Source organism: Tachysurus fulvidraco, chromosome 14, assembly GCF_022655615.1.
Source record: "Tachysurus fulvidraco isolate hzauxx_2018 chromosome 14, HZAU_PFXX_2.0, whole genome shotgun sequence".
NCBI lineage: Eukaryota > Metazoa > Chordata > Actinopteri > Siluriformes > Bagridae > Tachysurus > Tachysurus fulvidraco.
The window spans coordinates 3904114-3925808 of NC_062531.1; the positions used below are offsets into that span (position 1 = coordinate 3904114).

The 21695-nt window shown below is 43.0% G+C and overlaps 1 protein-coding gene across 2 annotated transcripts in view; it reads left to right on the forward strand.

The window, feature by feature from the left end:
- Window positions 1-21695, forward strand: part of plxnb3 (plexin B3) — a 128120-nt gene that overhangs the window by 91042 nt on the left and 15383 nt on the right. For both annotated transcript variants that reach the window (XM_027151245.2, XM_047823124.1), the window contains exons 5-22: window positions 575-675; window positions 911-1043; window positions 5908-6067; window positions 6772-6880; window positions 8083-8191; window positions 9751-9876; window positions 10114-10230; window positions 11305-11395; window positions 13820-13986; window positions 14607-14758; window positions 15051-15293; window positions 15941-16120; window positions 16300-16435; window positions 17281-17517; window positions 18719-18877; window positions 20897-21045; window positions 21345-21445; window positions 21588-21695. The exon at window positions 21588-21695 is cut by the window's right edge and continues 110 nt beyond it. In XM_027151245.2, the coding sequence (XP_027007046.2) occupies window positions 575-675; window positions 911-1043; window positions 5908-6067; window positions 6772-6880; window positions 8083-8191; window positions 9751-9876; window positions 10114-10230; window positions 11305-11395; window positions 13820-13986; window positions 14607-14758; window positions 15051-15293; window positions 15941-16120; window positions 16300-16435; window positions 17281-17517; window positions 18719-18877; window positions 20897-21045; window positions 21345-21445; window positions 21588-21695 (2578 nt within the window). The remainder of the gene's footprint in view (window positions 1-574; window positions 676-910; window positions 1044-5907; window positions 6068-6771; window positions 6881-8082; window positions 8192-9750; window positions 9877-10113; window positions 10231-11304; window positions 11396-13819; window positions 13987-14606; window positions 14759-15050; window positions 15294-15940; window positions 16121-16299; window positions 16436-17280; window positions 17518-18718; window positions 18878-20896; window positions 21046-21344; window positions 21446-21587) is intronic.

Sequence of the window (21695 nt, forward strand, 5' to 3'; positions counted from 1 at the left end):
TGAGCTGCTTTTTCCCCTTTCATCAGCACAAAAATATTTGCAGGCAGCGTTTTTTTCTCTCTCTCTCTAACGACTCAGTTACAGTACGTTTGACAAAAACGTGCGAAAACACGAACATCACGAATGTCTCGTGCCCCTCGTACACCGAGCGCGGAGCATCGCGAGAAGGACTTTTACAGAAGTATCACACGGTGCCGTACCGCACGGTAAATCCTCACCGGTGTGTGTGAGTGATTATGAATCACATCATTAATCGTACTATCTGCTCCACCGATCGCGGCGGCTAAAGGCTATCTATCCTCTCCGAACACAAAGGAGCAGTCGAGATACGGAGATTAGGGCTGTCAAATTCTTTCACAGGTTGCGTTTAGATTTTTAATTACTTTGCTGATTTAGTATTCAAATATTAATTATCCTATCATTTTATATTCCCAGAGCCAACATTAGCACTCGTGTGACAGTACGAGCTTGTGATTAGAATTTGTTCAATTGTTAAGAGACATTTTTCGCTTCGCTGTCACAATAGTGTGTGTGTGTGTGTGTGTGTGTGTGTGTGTGTGTGTGTGTTTCCTAGGTAACACGTTTGCCCATGTCTCAATGTGAAAGGCATTTAGACTGTCATTCATGCCTCTCTGTCCGAGACCCCTACTGCGGATGGTGCTCACTAGAGGGCAGGTAAGTCTCCTCTTTTTTCTTTACCTCTCTCCTCTAATCACACATTATCTTCTCGTTGCTCTTCTTTCTCACATCACGGCACTTTTCATCCCTTCATTACGTTACTCTCAGAAACTCAGCAATTTTATGTCCGTAATGCAGGACGGATTATCCAAAGCCGCGTATCTGCATGTCACACATTAACGTAACTTCTAATAAACATTGATCTCAATAGTAAAGTGTGTGTGTGTTTCAGGTGCACACGGAAGCTAGAGTGTGCCCGTCATTCACAGCCTCACCACTGGCTGTGGAGTTACGGTCATGATCGGCAGTGTGTGTCCATCCAGAGTCTGGATCCTGCCATTCAGAGCCGGGAGGAGCAGACACAGGTACGCACTTGCACCGTAGCTCACGTGGTTACGTGCAAAGATATATATATATTTTTTTGCCATGAGGTCAATCACATTAAAATATACTGTAGATATTCTTAAAGCCGAACTCCACAGTGAAACACACCACGTGACCATGAGTGTGTGTCCGTTAAACCCGGATGCCATTCAGATTTATTCCCTCCTTCGCTGTTATTATGAGCTCCACTCTTCTGCAGGCTTTAGATGTAAATTGGAAACTGGAAATGTAAAAATTTAGCTCAGTCGGCTGAAAGAGCATCAGTCGCAGAGGTCAGGCACTGGTTTTGGGATGGGGACGAAGTCTGGGGTTCCAGAACAACCCAAAGGTGTTCAGCGGGGTCGAGTCAGAGTCAGGGCTCTGTGCAGGACACGCGAGTTCTCCCACTCCGACCTCAGCAGACTTTGCCTTCATGGCACTCACTTTGTGCACATTGTCATGTCAGAACAGGTTTGGGCCTGTAACTTCCAGTTAGGCCATCCTTAAAAATATTTTGGTTTGCAGTAACAGTAAAAATAGAAAAAAAGAAAAGAAAAAAAAAGGGTCAGTAAGTAGGTCTATATATTTTTTTTCAAGTTTCAATGTAAAAAACAAAAGTTTGGTGATGGTGATTATGACTTTAAACTAATTAGCATATCGTGACGTCACTGACTGGGTCTTCAACCCGTGCCTTCGGGCGCATCATCGCAAACCTTATTTTGATGCTGGACAGTTTTTACAGAACTTCGTGCCAAGTTAAAGCGGTGTCGAGCTGTTTTAATGATTTTTTTTAGATGTATTATGGCACCCGAACCCGTTTATATTATTTTATTGATTTTTGTATTAATTGTTTGAAGAGTTAAAAAAAAAAATGGTCGGTCTTAACGCAAATTTACAACCGGCAAGTCGGTCGGACTTAAAGCAAAAAAAATAAATAAATAATCGAGTCGGTCCTAAATTGACAGGGTCGGTCGGGTTACGGCACACAAGAATATTTTTAAGGATGGCCTAATAGTAAATTCTTACAAATGCTAGAGCTTACAAAGACATTCTTTACAATTGTGTGCTTTCAGCTTGGTGACAATCATTTCTCGTGTCTCACATATGGGTGTAATGGCCAGAGGTCTACAAACCTGTGGCTATGTATTTCTGATTTGTTTAATGATTCTGGCGCTAATTGGGGAAGTCGTGGCCTAGTGGTTAGAGAGTTTGACTCCTAACCCTAAGGTTGTGGGTTCAGGTCTCGGGCCGGCAATACAACGACTGAGGTGCCCATGAGCAAGGCACCGAACCCCCCAACTGCTCCCCGCGGCGCCGTAGCATAAATGGCTGCCCACTGCTCTGGGTGTGTGTTTACGGTGTGTGTGTGTTTACGGTGTGTGTGTGTTTACGGTGTGTGTGTGTTTACGGTGTGTGTGTGTTTACGGTGTGTGTGTGTTTACGGTGTGTGTGTGTTCACTGCTGTGTGTGTGTTCACTGCTGTGTGTGTGTGTGTGTGCACATTGGATGGGCAGAGAACAAATTCTATGGGTCACCATACTTAGCAGTATGTCACGTCACTTTGTCGTCACTTTGTCACTTTAATTTGTTTGTTGATGCTGTACTTATGTTGTACTTATGTACTTACTCGTGTCCCATGGAAGAAATTCGGCTCAGCTAGTTTTATAAGATAACAAGCTTGGACCTCGTTAATCCGGTCATTAATACACAGCAAGACTCTTTATTAAATGGGGAATCGGTGGGATTATTGACAGATTATTAGGCTGAATGCAAAAGTTCTGGTATCACGCATTTCTATTCATCGTTTCTGTTATTTTACTTTCTTAATTCTCTTATTAATAAGAGCTGACTGAGTACCGCTTAGGTTTTTACACACTGATCTGAGTAACTTAACAGTATCGACGTCCGGACAGACGACTCAGCCGAGCCGGATTACGGCTGTTGCCGAGTTGTTGAGGCTGAGCGTGGACTCACACTGGCACTGTGTAGATAAGGTTAACCGCTGCTGCATCGTGGCACGGGCAGTTACTAGTCCGTCTGTATCAGAAACACAAAGCTGGCACTGCCTAGCCTGGGAGATAAGCTCCATTCACTTATCACTCATTTCAGTTTGGTATCAACATTCGTATTCGCATAATCTCGAAACGCATTACTACAGCCGGTGCTTCAGTCATTGCAGTAGAATAGTTTGTTTATCAGGGTAAAAACAGTCTGCTAGGAGTGCAATTAAAGACTCTGATATTAGCCCCTCTGAAGGGAGAACGTCATACTATTCTAGTTATTTCTGCTATACTGGGATTCCGAGGCGTATTCACAGCATTGTGGTTAATGATCTTAATGCATTTGTTGGCAAAACTATGACGGAACGCGACTGAAAGAGAAATAGCATGGTGCCTTTTAGCACAGCAGGGACTTTGGTAGAAGCGAGCAGGCCTGAGCGTGTTGCTGAATGCAGCCAGCAGCTGTTTACCTGCTCTAAGTGTATAATAATAACCGTCATGTTTGATGGATGCTGCTGCACTTTGAGCTCAGCCCAGGTGGTCTACACTACCGTTTCAATCCACAAACGACGATCCCGGCCTCGAATCGCATCGCAAACAATCCCGAGAATGATATGCACACGAAAAACCAGCGTATTGAAAACATTTAATAAAACGGTGTATTAGGATTTTTTTTAATTGCCTTTAAAATAGTCGGAATAGCGATTCTTAGAAAAAGCTGTCAGATTTCTCCATCGCTTGTTTTTCCTCCTGAGAGATTAATTATGAGACTAAAATTAATGACACAGATGTGTAGCATCGGTTAACAAGTAGCTCGTAGCAAGGAAAGTCGATTAAAGATCGTCGTCAGCGCCCGACGCGGACGACAACGAGCTTCTTAAAGAGCTGACGCTAACGGCTGGAAAAAAAAATCAGTGCTGCAGTTTTACAATATTGTAATCATCGATAATTTATTGCCGAGTAAACAGATCTGTCTTATGTTACGTTCTTAATGAAACGTCTTCCTGATGTCTTCAAGGTCAGGTTTTTTTTTTTAAAACTTATTTCACAATCAAACCTAAAACAAAGACAGAACTTTCCAGTTGAATTTTACTTCTCCTACCCAAGCCGGTCGAACACTCCTGAGATGTTCGACCCTTCTGAAGAACATTGATCTGAGACCCTGATCTATAGTCAGTGATGGCATGGGTCGTGCACAGGCAACAGGACCGGCTGGGTTTTTCTAAAGGATTTTCCTTTAGGGTGGTGAAGAAAGAAATTGGCACCACTGACCAGCTGAGGTTGGTGTGTTATCTCAATATGTCTAGATTTCTCTCTCTCTCTCTCTCTCTCTCTCTCTCTCTCTCTCTCTCTCTCTCTCTCTCTCTCTCTCTCTCTCTCTCTTTCTCTCTCTCAATTGACTAAAAAGCTGAGATGCAACCTTAATAGAGTTTCCTCCCACTGACAAAATGCTGGTCTGATGAAACAGCAGCGTAACTCACACTCTCTTGAAATACAAAAGAGAGCAAACTTTTTATTTTTATTTTATATATATATATATATATATATTTCTTTTTTTTGCATATTGCTAGTCAGTCGGCATTAATCTCTGTAATAAAATATTACATGTCCCTTTCTCGTGTTCATACGATCGAGTTAAACAGGAGATTTTCCGAACACAAACGGTAACACGATCTCATTATCAGATTAGCGATTTATTTATAGAACGCCGCGGTCATGTGAAGCGCGATCGCGATCGTTTTAGCCGACAACGGTTAAACGAGCTCGCACCATCGTGTTCTTCGGATCGACTTTGTTTTTTCTCTCCTTTTAATTGGCTCTCAGCGAAGACAATGTGGAGAACAAGGTCTTGGAGATCTTCAGATACTCAGTTATTTTTGCCATCGCCTGATACATTTAAATAATTTCCTAAAGGCAGATAGGATAATAATTAGAGGCGGCACGTTGCAGCGGTCAGAACTTCTTCCAGTGCAAGCTCTTCGTATAAGAGGCTAGGATTATCAGAGCACACATCAGTTAGTTGCCAAACAGAATGTACTCTGGGCTGGATTTTTGTTTTCCTTAGGACACGAGGGAAAGAAACCCAGACGCTGGCTATCTAGATAAAGTAGCACTGGTGAAAAAAAAAAAAAATTCAATTGTGCCACATTACAACGTAATGCCATCTGAGTAGGATTAATGTCTGAACCAACAAAATCACAGACAAGACAATTTCCAAATGTTTGTCCTTTCGTGAAGCCGTACAATAAAGCACTTCCTTTTTTTTATTCGATTCTACTCGAGACATATTCGCATTCCTCTCTCGGCACGCGTGTCGTGTTCCGTGAGCGATCGGAACTTAGACACCAGCGCGTTAAGTAGTTCAATTAAATGTGCTTTCCTGCATTGGTGAATTCCCTTGACATTTAATTTGGAGTTTCACATCCCAGCACCCACATGCACATATCTCTACAGTGTAGAATAAATGACATCGTATTTGCCAAAATGCCCCCAAAAACTAGGCTTTTTAAAGAGTGTAAACCGTGTCAGTGTTTTGACCGGAGTCAGTGTAATGAGCAGTTATGGAATTAGTTGTCAGTCAGCGTGAGACATTCTGACACGTAATCCGCCTCAGCACACCCCGATTTACTCATTACACACGCGCAGCTGAACGCGGCAGCCTGACAACACACACCGAATATCTGAATATCTTGCAATCGCGTGCCACCATGGGAGCGGCACGGTGGAAAAAAATTCCTTTTTTTTTTTTTTTTTACAGAAAAAATAGTTGGCTCAATTTCTGCTTGGTATTTCCAGCTGCTGCCTTGGCAATGTTCTATAGAACAAAAACAACAACAAAAAACCTCGCCTTCCTCTTTTCTTGCAGGTTTCTTTCACGGTGCTGCCGTTGCCAGCGCTGTCTAAGAACGAGTCTCTGTCTTGTGCTTTCGGAACTTTGCCCGCCGAACCTGCCGTCGTGGACGGGAACAGAATCACCTGTCAATCGCCTCCACCTAGACTCCTCCCCCCGAGTCCACGAGGCAGCGGTGAGTGTTTTTTTTTTTGTCCATTCTGCTTACGGAGGTGATTTCAGGCTGCCAGCCAACAGTTGGCCTGTGAACATGCAAATCCACACCGGGGAATAATTTGTTTTTCCCTTTTTTTTTTCTTTTCTTTTTTTTTTTCTTTCTGCGATTTAAACAGGGTACGCCATGGAAATGAGGCATTTCTGTAGAGGTCTAAATTTATGTTTAAAAATAAATAATTATGATACGATAGCAACAGAAGCACACACACACACACACACACACACACACACACACACACACAAAAAAACAGAACCTGTGACATCGCTCCATCTTAAATGGATTCCGGAGAGAGAAACATTTCCAGAAGGCACGCTTAAGCAGTAAACATCGCATTCTCCGATTTCGGCGATAGAGTTTAGCACGCAGCGATTCCCTGCATGCCTGCAGACATTCTTATCATCAGATCGAGAGAAGGTTGATAGAACTCACTCTGACGGCGTAGATTGTTTTCCTGCTCTAACGCTCCTGACTCATCTGCTTGTTATGAAACCAGTCATCAGCTAAGATCTGAGCCAACAGTGACATGGTGGTGGTCCGAGATCCGAGATCAGGTTTTGGTTCAGTTTTTTAAGTTGTTTAGTAATTGTTTGTGGTTTTTGTGAACTTGAAGACTCTCTCTCTCTCTCTCTCTCTCTCTCTCTCTCTCTCTTTTTCTTCTCTAGATCACATGACTATCAGGCTTGCACTGATGTTTGAAAAAGTCACCGTCTCGGACACAAATATCACTTTCTACGACTGCAGGGCTGTGGGCAGGCTCAACGCTACCTCGCCGTAAGCGCGCACACCCACAGACACACACAGACACACACACACATTTACTCATAATCGCACACTGATAATACTCACTTAATGCTAGTTGTCACGTGTCTAGCATGTGTGCAAACACTAGAGATAAGAATTTTAGACATTTTTGCCTGTACTGAGAAAAGCACATGGAACTTCTGAGATTAATTATCGTATTTCCAAGATTACCGTAAATTTGATGTCGCATAACTACAGTTTTTCCTTTTTTTTTCTTTTTCTTTTTTTTTAAATATATTATTTGTTTGTTTGTTTGTTTATTAGATGTCCTCTTTTTTTTAATTAACAACTAGAGCCGGGCGATATGGCTGAAAACCGTATCACGATATCAGTGTTTCATATCGGTCAATCGCGATACGTATCGTTATCGTTTTATCGCCCAGCCCTATTGAAAAATTATACAGCTGCACATTCATCCCACGTTCATCTGGCATTCTTGTGGCTATCTGCCGGGTTCCTCCAGGCTCTTCCCACCTCTTAAAAACATGTCAGTATTCACACTGGCGACTCTAAGACTCCTCGGTGTGAGTGAGTGTGTAAATGGGTGTGTGTTGCTCTGTGATGCACCGACACCGTGCCCACCTTCCGGGCAATGTACCTGGGATGAGCTCCAGATCCACCATCATGATCAATGAGTGAAAGAATAAATTTGATTGAAGAATTAATAATTCCTAGAAGTGTTCGAGGAAAATTTCTTACCCAGCAGTTGTACGTTCACTGCCAATATTTCAGGGTTTTTTTCCCCTCAGTACAGGAAGATTAGGCTGAAAGAATAAGTGTCAGGTTCACTAAATGAACAGAAAAGTCGAAAAGCTCTAGACCGAGTAACGAAATTACTCCCACACACCCACGGCTCAGTGCGGGTCATGAACTGAAACACATCATCCTCCATTCTAACTGTCCCTGCCATGTCTTTGTGTGTATCAGATCCCCAAGATCGAATGATGTCCTAGAGGTAAATGGGATCAGATGTAGCTCCGAAAGAGTAAATATAACTCGAGGAGTTTATTCGACACCAGTCATTTTCTCCCGTTTAACTGCGTAATCGGATAGCCGGTGCTGCAGGTTGCACGACGTGCGTCTGTATGTAAATAGGCCCCGCTCTGGCTTCAGGTGCATGGCAGATGTTTGCGAATTTGTGCGTGTGTGTAATATCATCCCTCTCGCTGCAGGTGCATGGCGTGTGTGAGCAGCGAGTGGCCGTGCCGCTGGTGCGCTTGGGATGAACTCTGCACTCACAACCGCAGCTGCCCCCAGCAACACATCATCTACAACAGCAGAGTAAGATTTCCTTATTTTTTTTCTTCTTCTTCTGCGTCAGGCTCTGTTTACTGCTTTAGGGTTGTGTTTGTTTTTCTTTTTTTTTAACCCCCTCTTGCTTACTGTCAAGTTTTGTTTTTTTCTTATTTGATTACATGCTTAACATCATAGGGCAAAGGTAACCTAAATTTGCTAAAGAGCTTGTGCATTAACGTGTCTGGTAAAACCCTGAAGTGGAAATGACCATGTTTCCTGCCCCACAGATTAGTCAGTGTGATGGCAAATACTTTTCAGTGTGTGCCCAGGAGCGTCTCTTGTGAAAAGGCATCTGGTATCCGGGACTTTTAGACTGAATGTAAAAGTATTTGTTTGTGTGTGCGTGTGTGTGCGTGTGTGTGCGTGTGTGTGCGTGTGTGTGCGTGTGTGTGCGTGTGTGTGCGTGTGTGTGCGTGTGTGTGTGTGTATTTGTGTGTAGTTGTGTGTGTGTCTGCATGTGTGGTGTGTGTATGTGTGCGTGTGATGTGTGTGTATGTGTGCGTGTGGTGTGTGTATGTGTGCGTGTGGTGTGTGTATGTGTGCGTGTGGTGTGTGTATGTGTGCGTGTGTGGTGTGTGTGTGTGGTGTGCGTGTGGTGCGTGCGTGTGTGTGTGCGTGCGTGCGTGTGTGCGCGCGTGTGTGTGTGCGTGTGTGTGTGTACACCTAACTAAAAAACATCTTCCTAAACATACTTATAAAAGAATAAAACTGTTCCCTCATTTAAACTACTTTTACTTGTTTAAACCCTGTAACGGAGTAAATGTTGCCGAGGCATGGCCAATTATTTATTTGTTTGTTTGTTTGTTTGTTTATTTGTTTTTATATTTTGTTGTTATCATTAGTACAATAACAATACCGCCAGGTATCATGAGGACTAGAACGAATAAAGAGATGCAGAAGAGTCACATCTGTCAGCTTTATATGCTAAAATAAAATGTACTCTTTTGAGCTCCTTCTTGTTATTTTCTGTGTTTTTACCTGGTTTAAATTGTCTCAGTGTTTGTCAGATGTTTTACAGTTTTGTATTTTAGTATCGATCCATAAAATCCTTGGCAGACAAAATATCGAACACGGACTGAAGTTTGTGTAAAAAGCGTGCAGTCTGTTGATCTATCAGTGTTGCCATAACGCTTATTAAAACATTTAACATGAGGTTTTCCCCTGTAGGTGTTGCTACTGTGACTCATCCAGAGTCAGAGATGGGGGGACTCGAGTCATATGACTTGACTCGAGTCAGACTTAAGTCGCAAATTTGGGACTTGAGACTTGCTTGACAAATATTAAAAAAGACTCGACTTTGACTTGACATTCATGACTTGAGACTTGACTTGGACTTGAGTTAAATGACTCAGAGATGGGGACTCGACTTGACTCGAGTCAGACCTAAGTCGCAAATTTGAGACTTGGGACTTGCTTGACAAATATTAAAAAAACAAACAAGCTTACAAACAAACACTACGCAGTATTAAACTGATATAGATCCGTATTTTCCCGATATTGTTAATCTCCGACGGATTGCTGTCTCGTGTGTTTGTGTGTCGCAGGAGACGTCAGAACCCCACGGTGCAGATGCCTGCCCGTGCGTGTGGGCTTTCGAAAGCTCCTCTTTGATTCCGGTCGGAGTCGAGACACAGCTGTTACTGCAGGGCAAAAACCTGGACATTTTTAAGGTTATAACACGTCTGTTTATTGTTTTCTTCTTTCTCCCTAAACCCTGGCTCTAATAATGTCCATGATTATCCTGTCTCTGTTTCGTGGAAACGCTTTTAAAAAGATCATTATGTGCTGGGCGTTTGAAAGGCCACTAAGGATATGAGTCATGATATTATTGTCAGACTCAAGAGAGCACCTGTTATTGGATCGCAAGAACGAGGTGTGTGTGTGTGTGTGTGTGTGTGTTTGTGCAGGGCGACGAGGATTACCAGTGTGTGGTGGTGATCGAGGGCCAGGAGACAAGATTACACGCCACCCTGGACAGGAGCAAAGAGACAGGCACACATGTGTTCAAGTGCGCCGCTCATAAGGTACAATACAAATGCTTTCATTTCCTTTCTCCTGCCTCACACCCAATACCCGGCATCAGAAGGGAGTTTACGCAGCAGGCAGGCAGCATTTACACGCCTATAATTACTGTAGCGTGCTGAAACTTTTTTCTTCTTTTCTTTTCTTTTTCTTTTTCTTTTTCTTTGTCTTTGTTTTGTTTAATCAGACCTCTGTTAAACCGACCAAATTACATCTTTACATCACTCATACAGGCGCTCGTATGTTCAGACGCCGCGATCCGGTCGAGTCGCCGCGGCCGACAGGAGAGGTAGAGTCACACCATCCTGCCCTTCCACCCCGAGAGGATGGGCAATTGGCTCTCTAGGCTCAGCAATAGATGACCCTTAGTTTGAGAAATCAGTGACTGAGCAGAAGAAAGGAGACCCTGGAACAATTTGAAAAGACATTTACTATTTAGGTTGTCAGAATAATGAGTACATAATGCAGGGGTCACCGACTGTAGCTTCTGAGTCCAATTGCTTGCACTTGTAGAAAGGATTCAGCTGAAGGCAGCTAATCGGTCCGTGGACTAGCTACAGCACTAGAAACATTAGGTCAGTAAGTGGAGATTTTTATAGAACTCACAGCAGCCTTTATTAAAAAAAGATTAAATAAATAAACAAACAAACAAATAAATAAATAACTGGAATTTAACGAGTAAGAATTATGCATTTATTCTCCGTGCATCAAATTCAACGTAGCCGTCTCGTTCGTCCAGTCTGTGGCGCTCGTCAAAAGTGATGAGATGAAGCAGTATGAACCCGAACTGGTGACTAATAACTCGTGGGTTTTTTTTTTTTACTTTCTTACTTTTACTCAAGTACATAATTTAAATGTAAGGTTTGAGTCCTTATTGTTAAACAGACGCTTTGAACACGTTTTTCTTCCATCCGCGCTCATCTCTGGCGCTCGGCCTTTGAGTAAATCACCTTATGCCGGTTTAATGATATCTATGTGACCCATTTTTTCTTTAACGGAGAACAGATAACGATGAGTACGTTAAAGAAAAATGAAAGCATTGTTCCAAATCGAACGGCTTTGTTTTGTGTGTTTAGTTTCAGTACACGATCAGACAGATGGAGTACTTGGCTCCAGTGTACCTACATAGAGGCGTCCGGCGTATCGACTCTGCTCCACACCTCCGCTGTGAGTATACTGACCTGCGATCTACACACACTCTCGATACACACACACACACACACGGACGCCGTTTTCAGTTCTACGGTGACCAACGTTCTTATCTACAAAACACCGGTGTGCGGCTTCGCCCTTACATTCCGGCTCCCCCCTGATCTCGGCCTTTAAAAGGGTATCGGGTGTGAAAAGAGACTGGTGACCCATAGCGAAGTACAGAAAGCGATGTAAAGCTTAGCACGCAGGTAGACAACAACAAGATCAGCATGTCACCAGTTATTATTCACAACCGTGTTAATCCCACGCAGTTGGACATGTTCGTTCACTTCCCCACTCTTACTTTAACGACTCCACCCATCATTAACAGCCGGTGCCTCACCACACCTCCACCGATACAGTCTGGTTATGAACCAGAGTTTGCTTTCTTCCAGATTACTTGAACGTGTGTAGCATTTTTAGTTTGCCCGGAAAGGTTTAACCGCACTGCCGACCACACAATAAGCAGACGGGTTTTGTCTGCGTTTCCATATTTTACTGGAAAAATGTCATCTCTGCAGGCTGGTCTGAGCTGACAGGAAAGGAAGACTGTAGTAAATTAAATAAGCGCTCATTAGCACTGTGGTGAGAAGAAAAGCATCTCAGAATGCATGGTGCATGGGTTAAAACATCAGAAAGGCACATCAGGATTCACTCCTGACAGCCAAGAACAAGGATCTGAGGCTCAGCTCAAGGTCGATATGTTGTGCGTGCTGAGATACTTTTCTACTCACCACAGTGAATAAAAAAAACCCTGAATGATTATACGAATCACTTTCCTTTTCCACAGCTCTCTTATCAACAAGGTGTTTCCACCCACAGAACTTGGTGTTAGTTTGTTTTTGCACCATTCTGTATAAACTCTAGAGACTTCTGTTTTGTATAAAATTCCCAGGAGATTTGCTCAAACCAGCACCGGTACAAGCAACCATGTCACGATGAAGGTCACGGAACTCAGAATTTTTCTACATTCTGATGCCTGTTGTGAACAGTAACTTAAAGGCGGGGTCTCCGATTTTTGAAAGCCAATGTTGACATTTGAAATCACCAAAACAAACACGCCCCTAACCCAAATGGATCCCACCCCTGTATCGATAGCTCCGCCCACACATACATACGTAACCCAGGCAACTAATGGAAAGAAATGTGTCTTTATCATAGCTGAAGTGAAGAACAATACGATTGTAGATAAACAAACAAGCAAAAATGACACACAAGCATAATCATGTAAAGGACAAAGGCATATATTAGTTCTGTGTAACAAAGCAAAACCAACGTTACTCACCTATCGAGAAGGAAAAAAGCGCCTCGGCGTCTTAAGTAAAGTCGGCCACATATTCACAGGTCGGAGTTTCCCGAGTCAATAACTCCTGAGCTAAACGCTGTTACTACACAAAACGCGGTTGTAGCTGCCTCTCTACATTACTACGATAGAAAAGAGGTGTTATTTGTGTAGTAACAGCGTTTAGCTCAGGAGTTATTGACTCGGGAAACTCCAACCTGTGAATATGTGGCCGACTTCCTGCTCCTTCAGTTCTCTCCAGCGCTGGAAAGCTGATCCTATATTAACACGTCCTACTTCTTGTCCTTATCGTAAGCCTTTCTTCGCTTTCTTTCTTTGTTTTTATCCTCCATGTCAATGTTAAAACCGCTTTCTGCTGACATCACACATGCACACTGAACACTCTCTCCGCCCATATTGGCAAGACCCGCCCCTTTCTGCTCATTGGCTACACGTTTGTTTGGTTTTTGTTTTGTTTGGCAGCCCAACGCAGTTTTCTGAAGCGTTTCTCAAACAACGGAGACCCCACCTTTAAGCTCTTTACCTGCGTGATATTTTTTTGTGTATCAAGTAACAACTTTTGTTTTGTGAAAGGAACAAAACAGTTAAGTGTTGTTGTTTTTTTTTTTAATCTGGTTGTTGAAAGAGAAAAGAAAGAAAAAAAATCCTGATGGTCTCTAAACCACTGAGCCTCTTTGGCCACTGAATACAAAACACATAATCTTCCTGTCCCATGGCTGCTGATTTGTCCAGTGCTGCTCTTAGGCTGAAGCTGTAAATAACCATCATCCAGCTAAGTATAGCTTCAAAAATGTGTAGCGACTCATAGAAATGGTGGCACTAGGTTCTTTATGTCGTAACTACCAGTAGACCAAAATACACATCGCTGGCAGCGACTCGTATTGATTTTCACACTCTACTCTTATCGCTTTCTGACCTCCGACCCCTACATATTGGTAGCGCGTCTGTTCAACAGCATCCCTCACTTACCTTTACACAATACACACTAACTGCTGTTGTTCTGAATACATTAGTGGGGTGACTAAAGCATTGGTTTGGTGTGTGTGTGTGTGTGTGTGTGTGTGTGTGTGTGTGTGTGTGTGTGTGTGTGAATACAGTGCAGCTGTATAACTGCTCGGTGGGTCAGTCAGACTGCAGTCAGTGCCGTGCCGTGCCGGAGCAGTACGGCTGCGTGTGGTGCGGAGGAGAAAGTCCACGTTGTGTGTTTCAGGAGTCCTGCACAAGCATTACAGAAGAAGCCTGTCCTCCACCGCTCATTACTGAGGTACACTATTAATGCACACACACCTTTTCCACAACCATCACACACACAGGTAATTAATTCACACACAGACTGTTTTTTTTTTGTGTGTGTGTGTGTGTGTGTGTGTGTTGACTTTTTTCACGTTGTTGTTGCGAGTGAATCTCTCTCCTCGACTGACACCACAAACAAAGCATCAGTTTTCCGTCTGCTTTATAAATTAGGCAGTGAAAATCCCTCAGGCACTTAAGATTAGATCTGTAAGACTGGATGTTAACAGTAATGCTGCTATGATTATTGGCTTATTATCTGATTGGGGAGGCTCGTGTGATTCTTGATTGAGACGTGAAGTGCTGTATCTCTCTCTCTCTCTCTCTCTCGCGCTCTCACTCGGAACGTCTATGACAGAAAAATAACAAGCACTGACAGCAGCGATTGATTAGTTTTGATGAATTTTTGCTAGTATGTGCAGCAGTATTGTAGCTGTGTACAGCTCTGGGAGCACACACACACGCGCTCTCACACACACACACACACACGCGCACATGCACAAACACATACACACACAAATATATATATATACAGTCAGCTTCAAAATGATTGGCACATCCATACACATTGCATTGTGTGTGTGTTGTGTTCAGGTGTGGCCACTTACAGGACCGTTAGAGGGAGGGATTTACCTCACCATCCTGGGCTCTAACTTGGGTCAGCGTTACGAGGACATTGGGAATGGCGTCACGGTGGCCGGAGTCACCTGCAAGCCACTGCGCAACGCTTACCTTATATCAACCCGGTCGGTATACGTACCCTTGGATCAATACAATAAACCATTTTATTTATTTTGTGTATAATTAAAAGTAAAAATTAGAATTTAAATTGAAACCAGAGCTCTTGTTTTTCTCTTGCAATGCAACAATACAAAGAGTGAAATAAAATAATTTTAGCTGTTCAGCATCTTTTAATGTTTTGATGGTGTAGGTTTTGCATATGCATGGTACTCATTCAACTGTGTGTGTGTGTGTGTGTGTGTGTGTGTGTGTGTGTGTGTGTGTGTGTGTGTGTGTGTGTGTGTGTGTGTGTTTCAGGATCATGTGTGAGCTTCAGTCCTCACTGAATGTGACCGCAGGGCCTGTGGTGGTTAGCGTGGGGAGCTCAACACCAGGACATTCCCAGCAGACCTTCACCTACCAGAACCCCGAACTGATCCGCATCGTGCCCAGTAAAGGCCCCATGGCAGGAGGCACCAGAATCACTGTGCATGGTGCTAAACTCCTCACAGGGCAAAGCACTGACCTGCACGCGTTTGTGGGCTCGCAGCTTTGCCACATGTGAGTCCTTTTATTAAACTGTGTGTAAGTGTGTGTGTGTCTGTGTGTGTCTGTGTGTGTCTGTGTGTGTCTGTGTGTGTCTGTGTGTGTCTGTGTGTGTCTGTGTGTGTATATGTGTGTATATGTGTGTGTGTGATGGCTTCCTTTTGAATTTAACCATTTCCGGTGGGAAAGTAAAGTTGACGCTACTCCTTAGTTGAAGTGAGGATGATTTATTCGAAAAGATTCAATTCCACATGAAGAGATGCATCCAACTCCACCTTGTGCATGTAGGTCAAAAAAAAAACCTGTCTCCCTTTCCACATCACTTCCTGTCTAATATAGCTACCTACAGGAAGTGCCAAGGTAGGTGCAACTCTTCCCATTCACCACAGGGGGAGCACAAAACATCATAAGCAAGTGAACATGAACATTGACATAGTAAACATTAAATTTACAATATTAAATACATATTTGACCTTTTGGCCCCTACAGTGTGTGTGTGTGTGTGTGTGTGTGTGTGTGTGTGTGTGTGTGTGTGTGTGTGTGTGTGTGTGTGTGTGTGTGATAAAAGAATGCAACAAGAACAAGCACTGTGTCTTGGCCAATTTACAATTCGATATTCTATGTTGTTTTATTTACTCGAGTGTTTATTTTGTTTTTTACAGCATGGATGAATATTTGAGCGATACACAGTTGGTCTGCCGCACCAGCCACTCAAACCAAACCGCAGAAGTTCCTGTCAAAGTTCAGTTCGGAAGAGCAGAGAGGACTGTGGGTAACATCCGCTTTCGCTATCTGGAGGATCCCGTGATCACCGATGCGACTCCTACAGAGAGCTTCTACGGGTGAGCTTAACGAGTTAACCACGTTCATCAGTCCAGTAAATAAGGGACTATAATGCCTTTCTGCTATTTATGTGTTATACCGTACATCCCATTGCTTCTTTTAGCTTTAGCGTGATACGTGGGGTATAAATGTATTATTGTCAAACCATAACGTGATAAACTTGTTCCACATTTGGTAGGGGTGGGCGTAATATAATGGTGACTGGCCTGAACCTGGATGTGGTCCAGCAGCCAATGATGTCCATCCTGTATGAGACCAAAGTCAGGAGACGGCGATACAGTCACGCCTCGGCCCAGAACAGCACCATGGCAACGGTACAGCGCTCTTCATGAATGTGTGGAATGTGTCGGAAAAATGCAAATGGACTGCAATTCACACGCAAACTCTTTCTCTCATGCACACACACACACGCACACACACACACACACACACTTTAGTACTGTTTTATTCTGGGCAGTTTTCTGAACTTTTATTAGCTTCATTAATCTTTTTTTATGCTATGCATCGTCTAACGTACTGGAAGCTAAAATGATTTATGTTGGTCTGAATAATTACATGCATTCAAACCTAAACCTGCTCGAATTTTATCCGTTCCATATCGGGTCGAAACGACGAACAATAGTCTTTCTGTGTAAGTGTTTCTGATGTCACGGAGATAAGGGCCGAGATAAGGAAGAGTACATTTTTCTGCGACTGGCGTCGAGTTAAAATGACTTCTACCCTGTTAGTAGTAATAACAATAGTCAATTGTGCGTGAATATGAGAAGGTAGATAACAGATGTCTTTACCCCAAATTTATTCAGCTGCCCTGTGATGTAACACGAAGCATAAAATATACAACGGCTAACTTGTCTCAGATGTTGGCCTTCGTACTCAGCAGCTGCTAGCTGTTACACGATAGACAGGAAAGACAGTTAGTTCATTTAGGGCGGAGAAAATAGGAACAAAAATAGTTTGTTTTGTGCCATTGTTTAACATTTTTGTACCATTCTTTACTTTTTGAACACTGACAGGATTCTGAACACTAAATAGACTAAAATTACCCTTACGTTTGGTTTGAATTACACACAAATGAAGACTTTTATCTGGATTGCTGAAAAGCCATCGAAACAAGTCATCTACTCATCTCTGTATTTCTTCTCTCTCTTTTTTGTTTTAGACAAAGACCCCCTGCATGAACGTTACTTCAGGGCAGATGAGTTGTCTGAGTCCCAGAGTACCTAAGGACTCTCGCATCGTGAGAGTTTGGTTCGAGATGGACAACGTGCATTTGGATTTTAAGAGCATAAAAGGCACCGGCTTTACATATCATCCAGACCCAGAGTTATACAGCCCGAACCGCGAGGACCCCAAGTTACCTATCCGCTTCAAACCCGGAGGAGTCCTCGCCGTGGAGGTGAGGCTCAGTATACTCAAGGGTATCAAGAACAAAGTATTCAGATCGTTAACTCATAATTAGCGTTTATTATCCGCGCTCGTAATATATATATATACACAAATGTCCCTAATCCATAGCATGTCGATTTGTAAACATGCTATAAAGACAGATTATATTGCAGTCACTTAATTTCATTAGTAGCGTCGGTTCGAGAGCTCTGCTGTCACTTTGCTTGTTTAATCTTCAGCAGCTGCCTTCCTTCTTTTACTTAATGAAATTAAAAGATGCTTTTTAATTAAGAGAAGGTTTTGTTCAGTCGGCCTCCTGACGGGTTGTCATGTTGATGAACGGACGACTCGATCGATTGTTTCTCGGTCTCTCCCGATCCCGAGCCGTTTATTTTTTTTTCTTCTTCCTTTTCTTTTTTTTTCCGTCTTTTCTAAAGAAAAGTTTTGCATATGAAGAGCAGCGAGACGGCATGCGCCGGAAATCGCAGCCGAGATCTGATTCGTTTTAAGAACCCGCCGTTAACACGAACCGAAAGAAAGCATTCTAAAGTCCTCTCAACTCTCAGTAGGACACTTTGACGATACTAACCGTGATTAATATTTCTAATATCAATATTTAACCTAGTCATGCATTTTTAATAACGAGAGGGATGTTAGCTAAATGTTCAGGCTCTGATTGTCCCAGAGAGAACAGTACGCTTTCTTTCTTTCTTTCTTTCTTTCATCTGATTTACGTGCGCTTAAATCTGTCACCCTGATAATAGATCTTTATGCCGTTCTTATGCCAATGGTTAACGCTAGCATTATAGCTCCCTGTATCTTGGCATGGGTTTCCTCTGGGTTCTCAGTATCCTCCAGTCACCCAAAGTCTTGCCAGTCGACGGATTGGCTTTGACAAATTTCCAGCAAGACAACAGAAATAAAGAATCCAACAGTACCGAAAAGAATAAAATAGTGAAGTCGGCAAGTCAGACAAATAACGGAACGAATAATATCGGTGACAGCAAAAGGAAACTAATAACAATATTTCCCCAAGCGCTATAAATAACCGAAAGCTATTTCACTGATGTTTCTGTTGATCCAGTGTTTATACGCTGCAGCACAGAACAATGATGACTTTATATGCTATTCTCACAGTTATCATTATGGCCGCACGGCCGCTTATTAGCTATGTGTTTAGTCTAGAATTAACCCTTAATGTTACTGTGCAGGGGAAAGGTCTAACTTTGGCCATGAGTAAAGAGGAGGTGGTGGCTTTGCTCGGAGATAAGATTTGTGACGTGAAGACTCTGGACGATACACACCTGTACTGCGAACCTCCAGAGGAGCAGCCACTCGGATTGGACCACGGAGACCTGCCCAGGCTGAAGGTCAGTGCATTAAACCGAACACAATTTTCTCTCCGCGTACAAAATTGACGTGCTAATTATGACCGCTGGCGTCGGTGGGCACGGCCACTTTAGTAGGCGCCCAGATAACGAACACAGACGCCTAATTAACACATGATAAACAGTCAGCAAATGGCCAGATCTGGAATGTTTTACCACAGCATGTGTTCGTATTGTTTTTTTGTTTTTTTTAATACCACAACACTTATTTTTTACATTAAGTGCCAGTACATGTTTTCTTTCCAAACCCGTTCATTATTGACTGATGGAAAAAAAAAAAGTGAATGTAAGCTGCATTTATCTCACCTTACTGTATGTTCATTAGAAAAATTACATGAATTCTGGTCATTTAGGAAGAATGGCTGTTATTTATCATGCAGTAAAACTGTGTGGAATTACAGATTGTTTCGGCGCCACCGATTTTCTTCCTTACTGTTGCATGAATTATCGATCGTGTTCTAGGCAAACCTGATTCAAGCTCACAGAGAATCTTCCAGTAACGCAAACACGGCCATCGCAGTGCATCAGCTTCCATAGACACACGCTGCCTCTTCTTCCTTTCACAGGGTGCCATTACTCTCACTCTCTCTCTCTCTCTCACACTCATTTTCTACCGCTTTATCCGAACTTCCTCGGGTCACGGGGAGCCTGTGCCTATCTCAGGCGTCATCGGGCATCGAGGCAGGATACACCCTGGACGGAGTGCCAACCCATCACAGGGCACACACACACACACATTCACTCACACACACACACACACACACACACACACACACACACTACGGACAATTTTTCCAGAGATGCCAATCAACCTACCATGCATGTCTTTGGACCGGGGGAGGAAACCGGAGTACCCGGAGGAAACTCCCGAGGCAGGGGGGCATTACATTTTACCAAATCGTATGGTTCGTCTTATTGTTACTATAGTACAGATTCGTTATGGATTGCTTTCTGTAGCACCACGAACCCGTTTGAGAAAATTAAATTTGTGTATAATTGATAATTTGCAAAGCAAGCTGACTGATATTCTACCATCTGATGCCACAGGATGCTAAAAAGAGCCTCGTGGCAAGAAAGTGAAATCCAAATCCTTTCAGTAAATTCATAATAACGTTGGCGCGTCATGTGCTCGCGCGGCGGCTTCATCGGTCGTTGAACATAATAAGTATCTGAAAGCACAGCCTGTGCGACGTCTCCTCTCGTCTGTTGTTTGTGCCCAAAATAACACCGGCTTTTTTACAGTCGTTAAATAGCATGTGCAGTCACCAAGTCACTATAATTACCATCAGCCTTGATAAATGGGTGGTTCATTGCAATAATCTCTGCCTGGTATTTTGCACTCATGTAAATGCATATACAATGAGGAAATGGTGACCTCCTGTTTGATCTTAATGGGCACTAAAAGCCACTTTAATCTGTTCTGTCAATTGCGGCAGCTTAAAATCGCACGCAACCTTTGTAAGTAGGGTCGCGTGCGGTTTATCGTCCGTTCGTGTAACATATAAGGGAAATATAGAGTTGAACAGTACGACCGATGAAATTAAATGCCATTTTTCCTTAACATGCCTTGATGCGTTTGCATGCATGCGTGAATACATACGTGTGAGTATTAGAGGTGTAACACAATGCAATGCTGCAACTGTATACATGCAACATTTAGCAATTCTTTTTTTAATCCTCTTACACATTTTTAATATTAGAAAGCCTGGACCAAGTGCTTATTAAGGATGATGAATGAACCTATATAACAGTTGTCCAGTAAGATTCATGACTCGAAAGGAAACACTAGTGTAAGAGCCATTTTTTTGTTTATGCATAACAACTAGTCTCAACCAAACGCCATGTAAACCTTCATAGATGGCCTTCTAAAACAAACACACAAGTTTTTGTTCGTGCCCCTTTTCGTGTAGCATCTGTTTATAACACGTCGCCTGTTCATTCGATATAATGCATTCAATATGATGGTAACATCCTTCGTGTGTACACTTGTCTGTCTATCAGGTTGTAATGGGGCAGTTGGTGTTCGATCTGGGCACGGTGGAGTACGACATGGGCACTCACACACCCGTACCCCTGGAGGCGCAGGTCGGGCTGGCAGCAGGAGCAGCCGTGGTCGTGCTCATCGTCCTTGTCATCATCCTCATGTACAGGTGTGACCTTAAACATAACAAATGAAATATATGTATACAGAGACCCTGTCGTTCCCAGGAAAGGCGGTTCCTCTACAGTTGGGGGTTTTCCTTGCTTAAACTGTAACTCTGTGGCTCGTTTTTTTCTATGTACTCTCATCCTGTTTTGTTTATCTTGTGTGTGTGTGTTTGTGTGTGTGTGTGTGTGTGTGTGTGTGTGTGTGTGTGTGTGTGTGTGTGTGTGTGTGTGTGTGTGTGTGTGTGTGTGTGTGTGTGTGTGTGTTATGCCACAATGATGGTGACGAATGATTTGTTTACAGGAGGAAGAGTAAGCAAGCAATGAGAGACTACAAGAAGGTTCTGGTCCAACTGGAAACTCTAGAGATCAATGTTGGAGACCAGTGCAGGAAGGAGTTCACAGGTGTGTTTGTATATTTTAGCCCCCACAAAACATACACACAACACACACACACACACACACACACATATGTATACAAACACCAAAAGGATTTATAGAGGATTAACTGAAAGCCTGTTGCATGCTTTTCTCTTTAAAATCTCAGATCTGATGACTGAGATGATGGATTTAAGCAGCGATGTTGGTGGTCCTGGGATACCATTCCTGGACTATCGCACATATGCCGAACGTATTTTCTTCCCCGGTCAGAGAG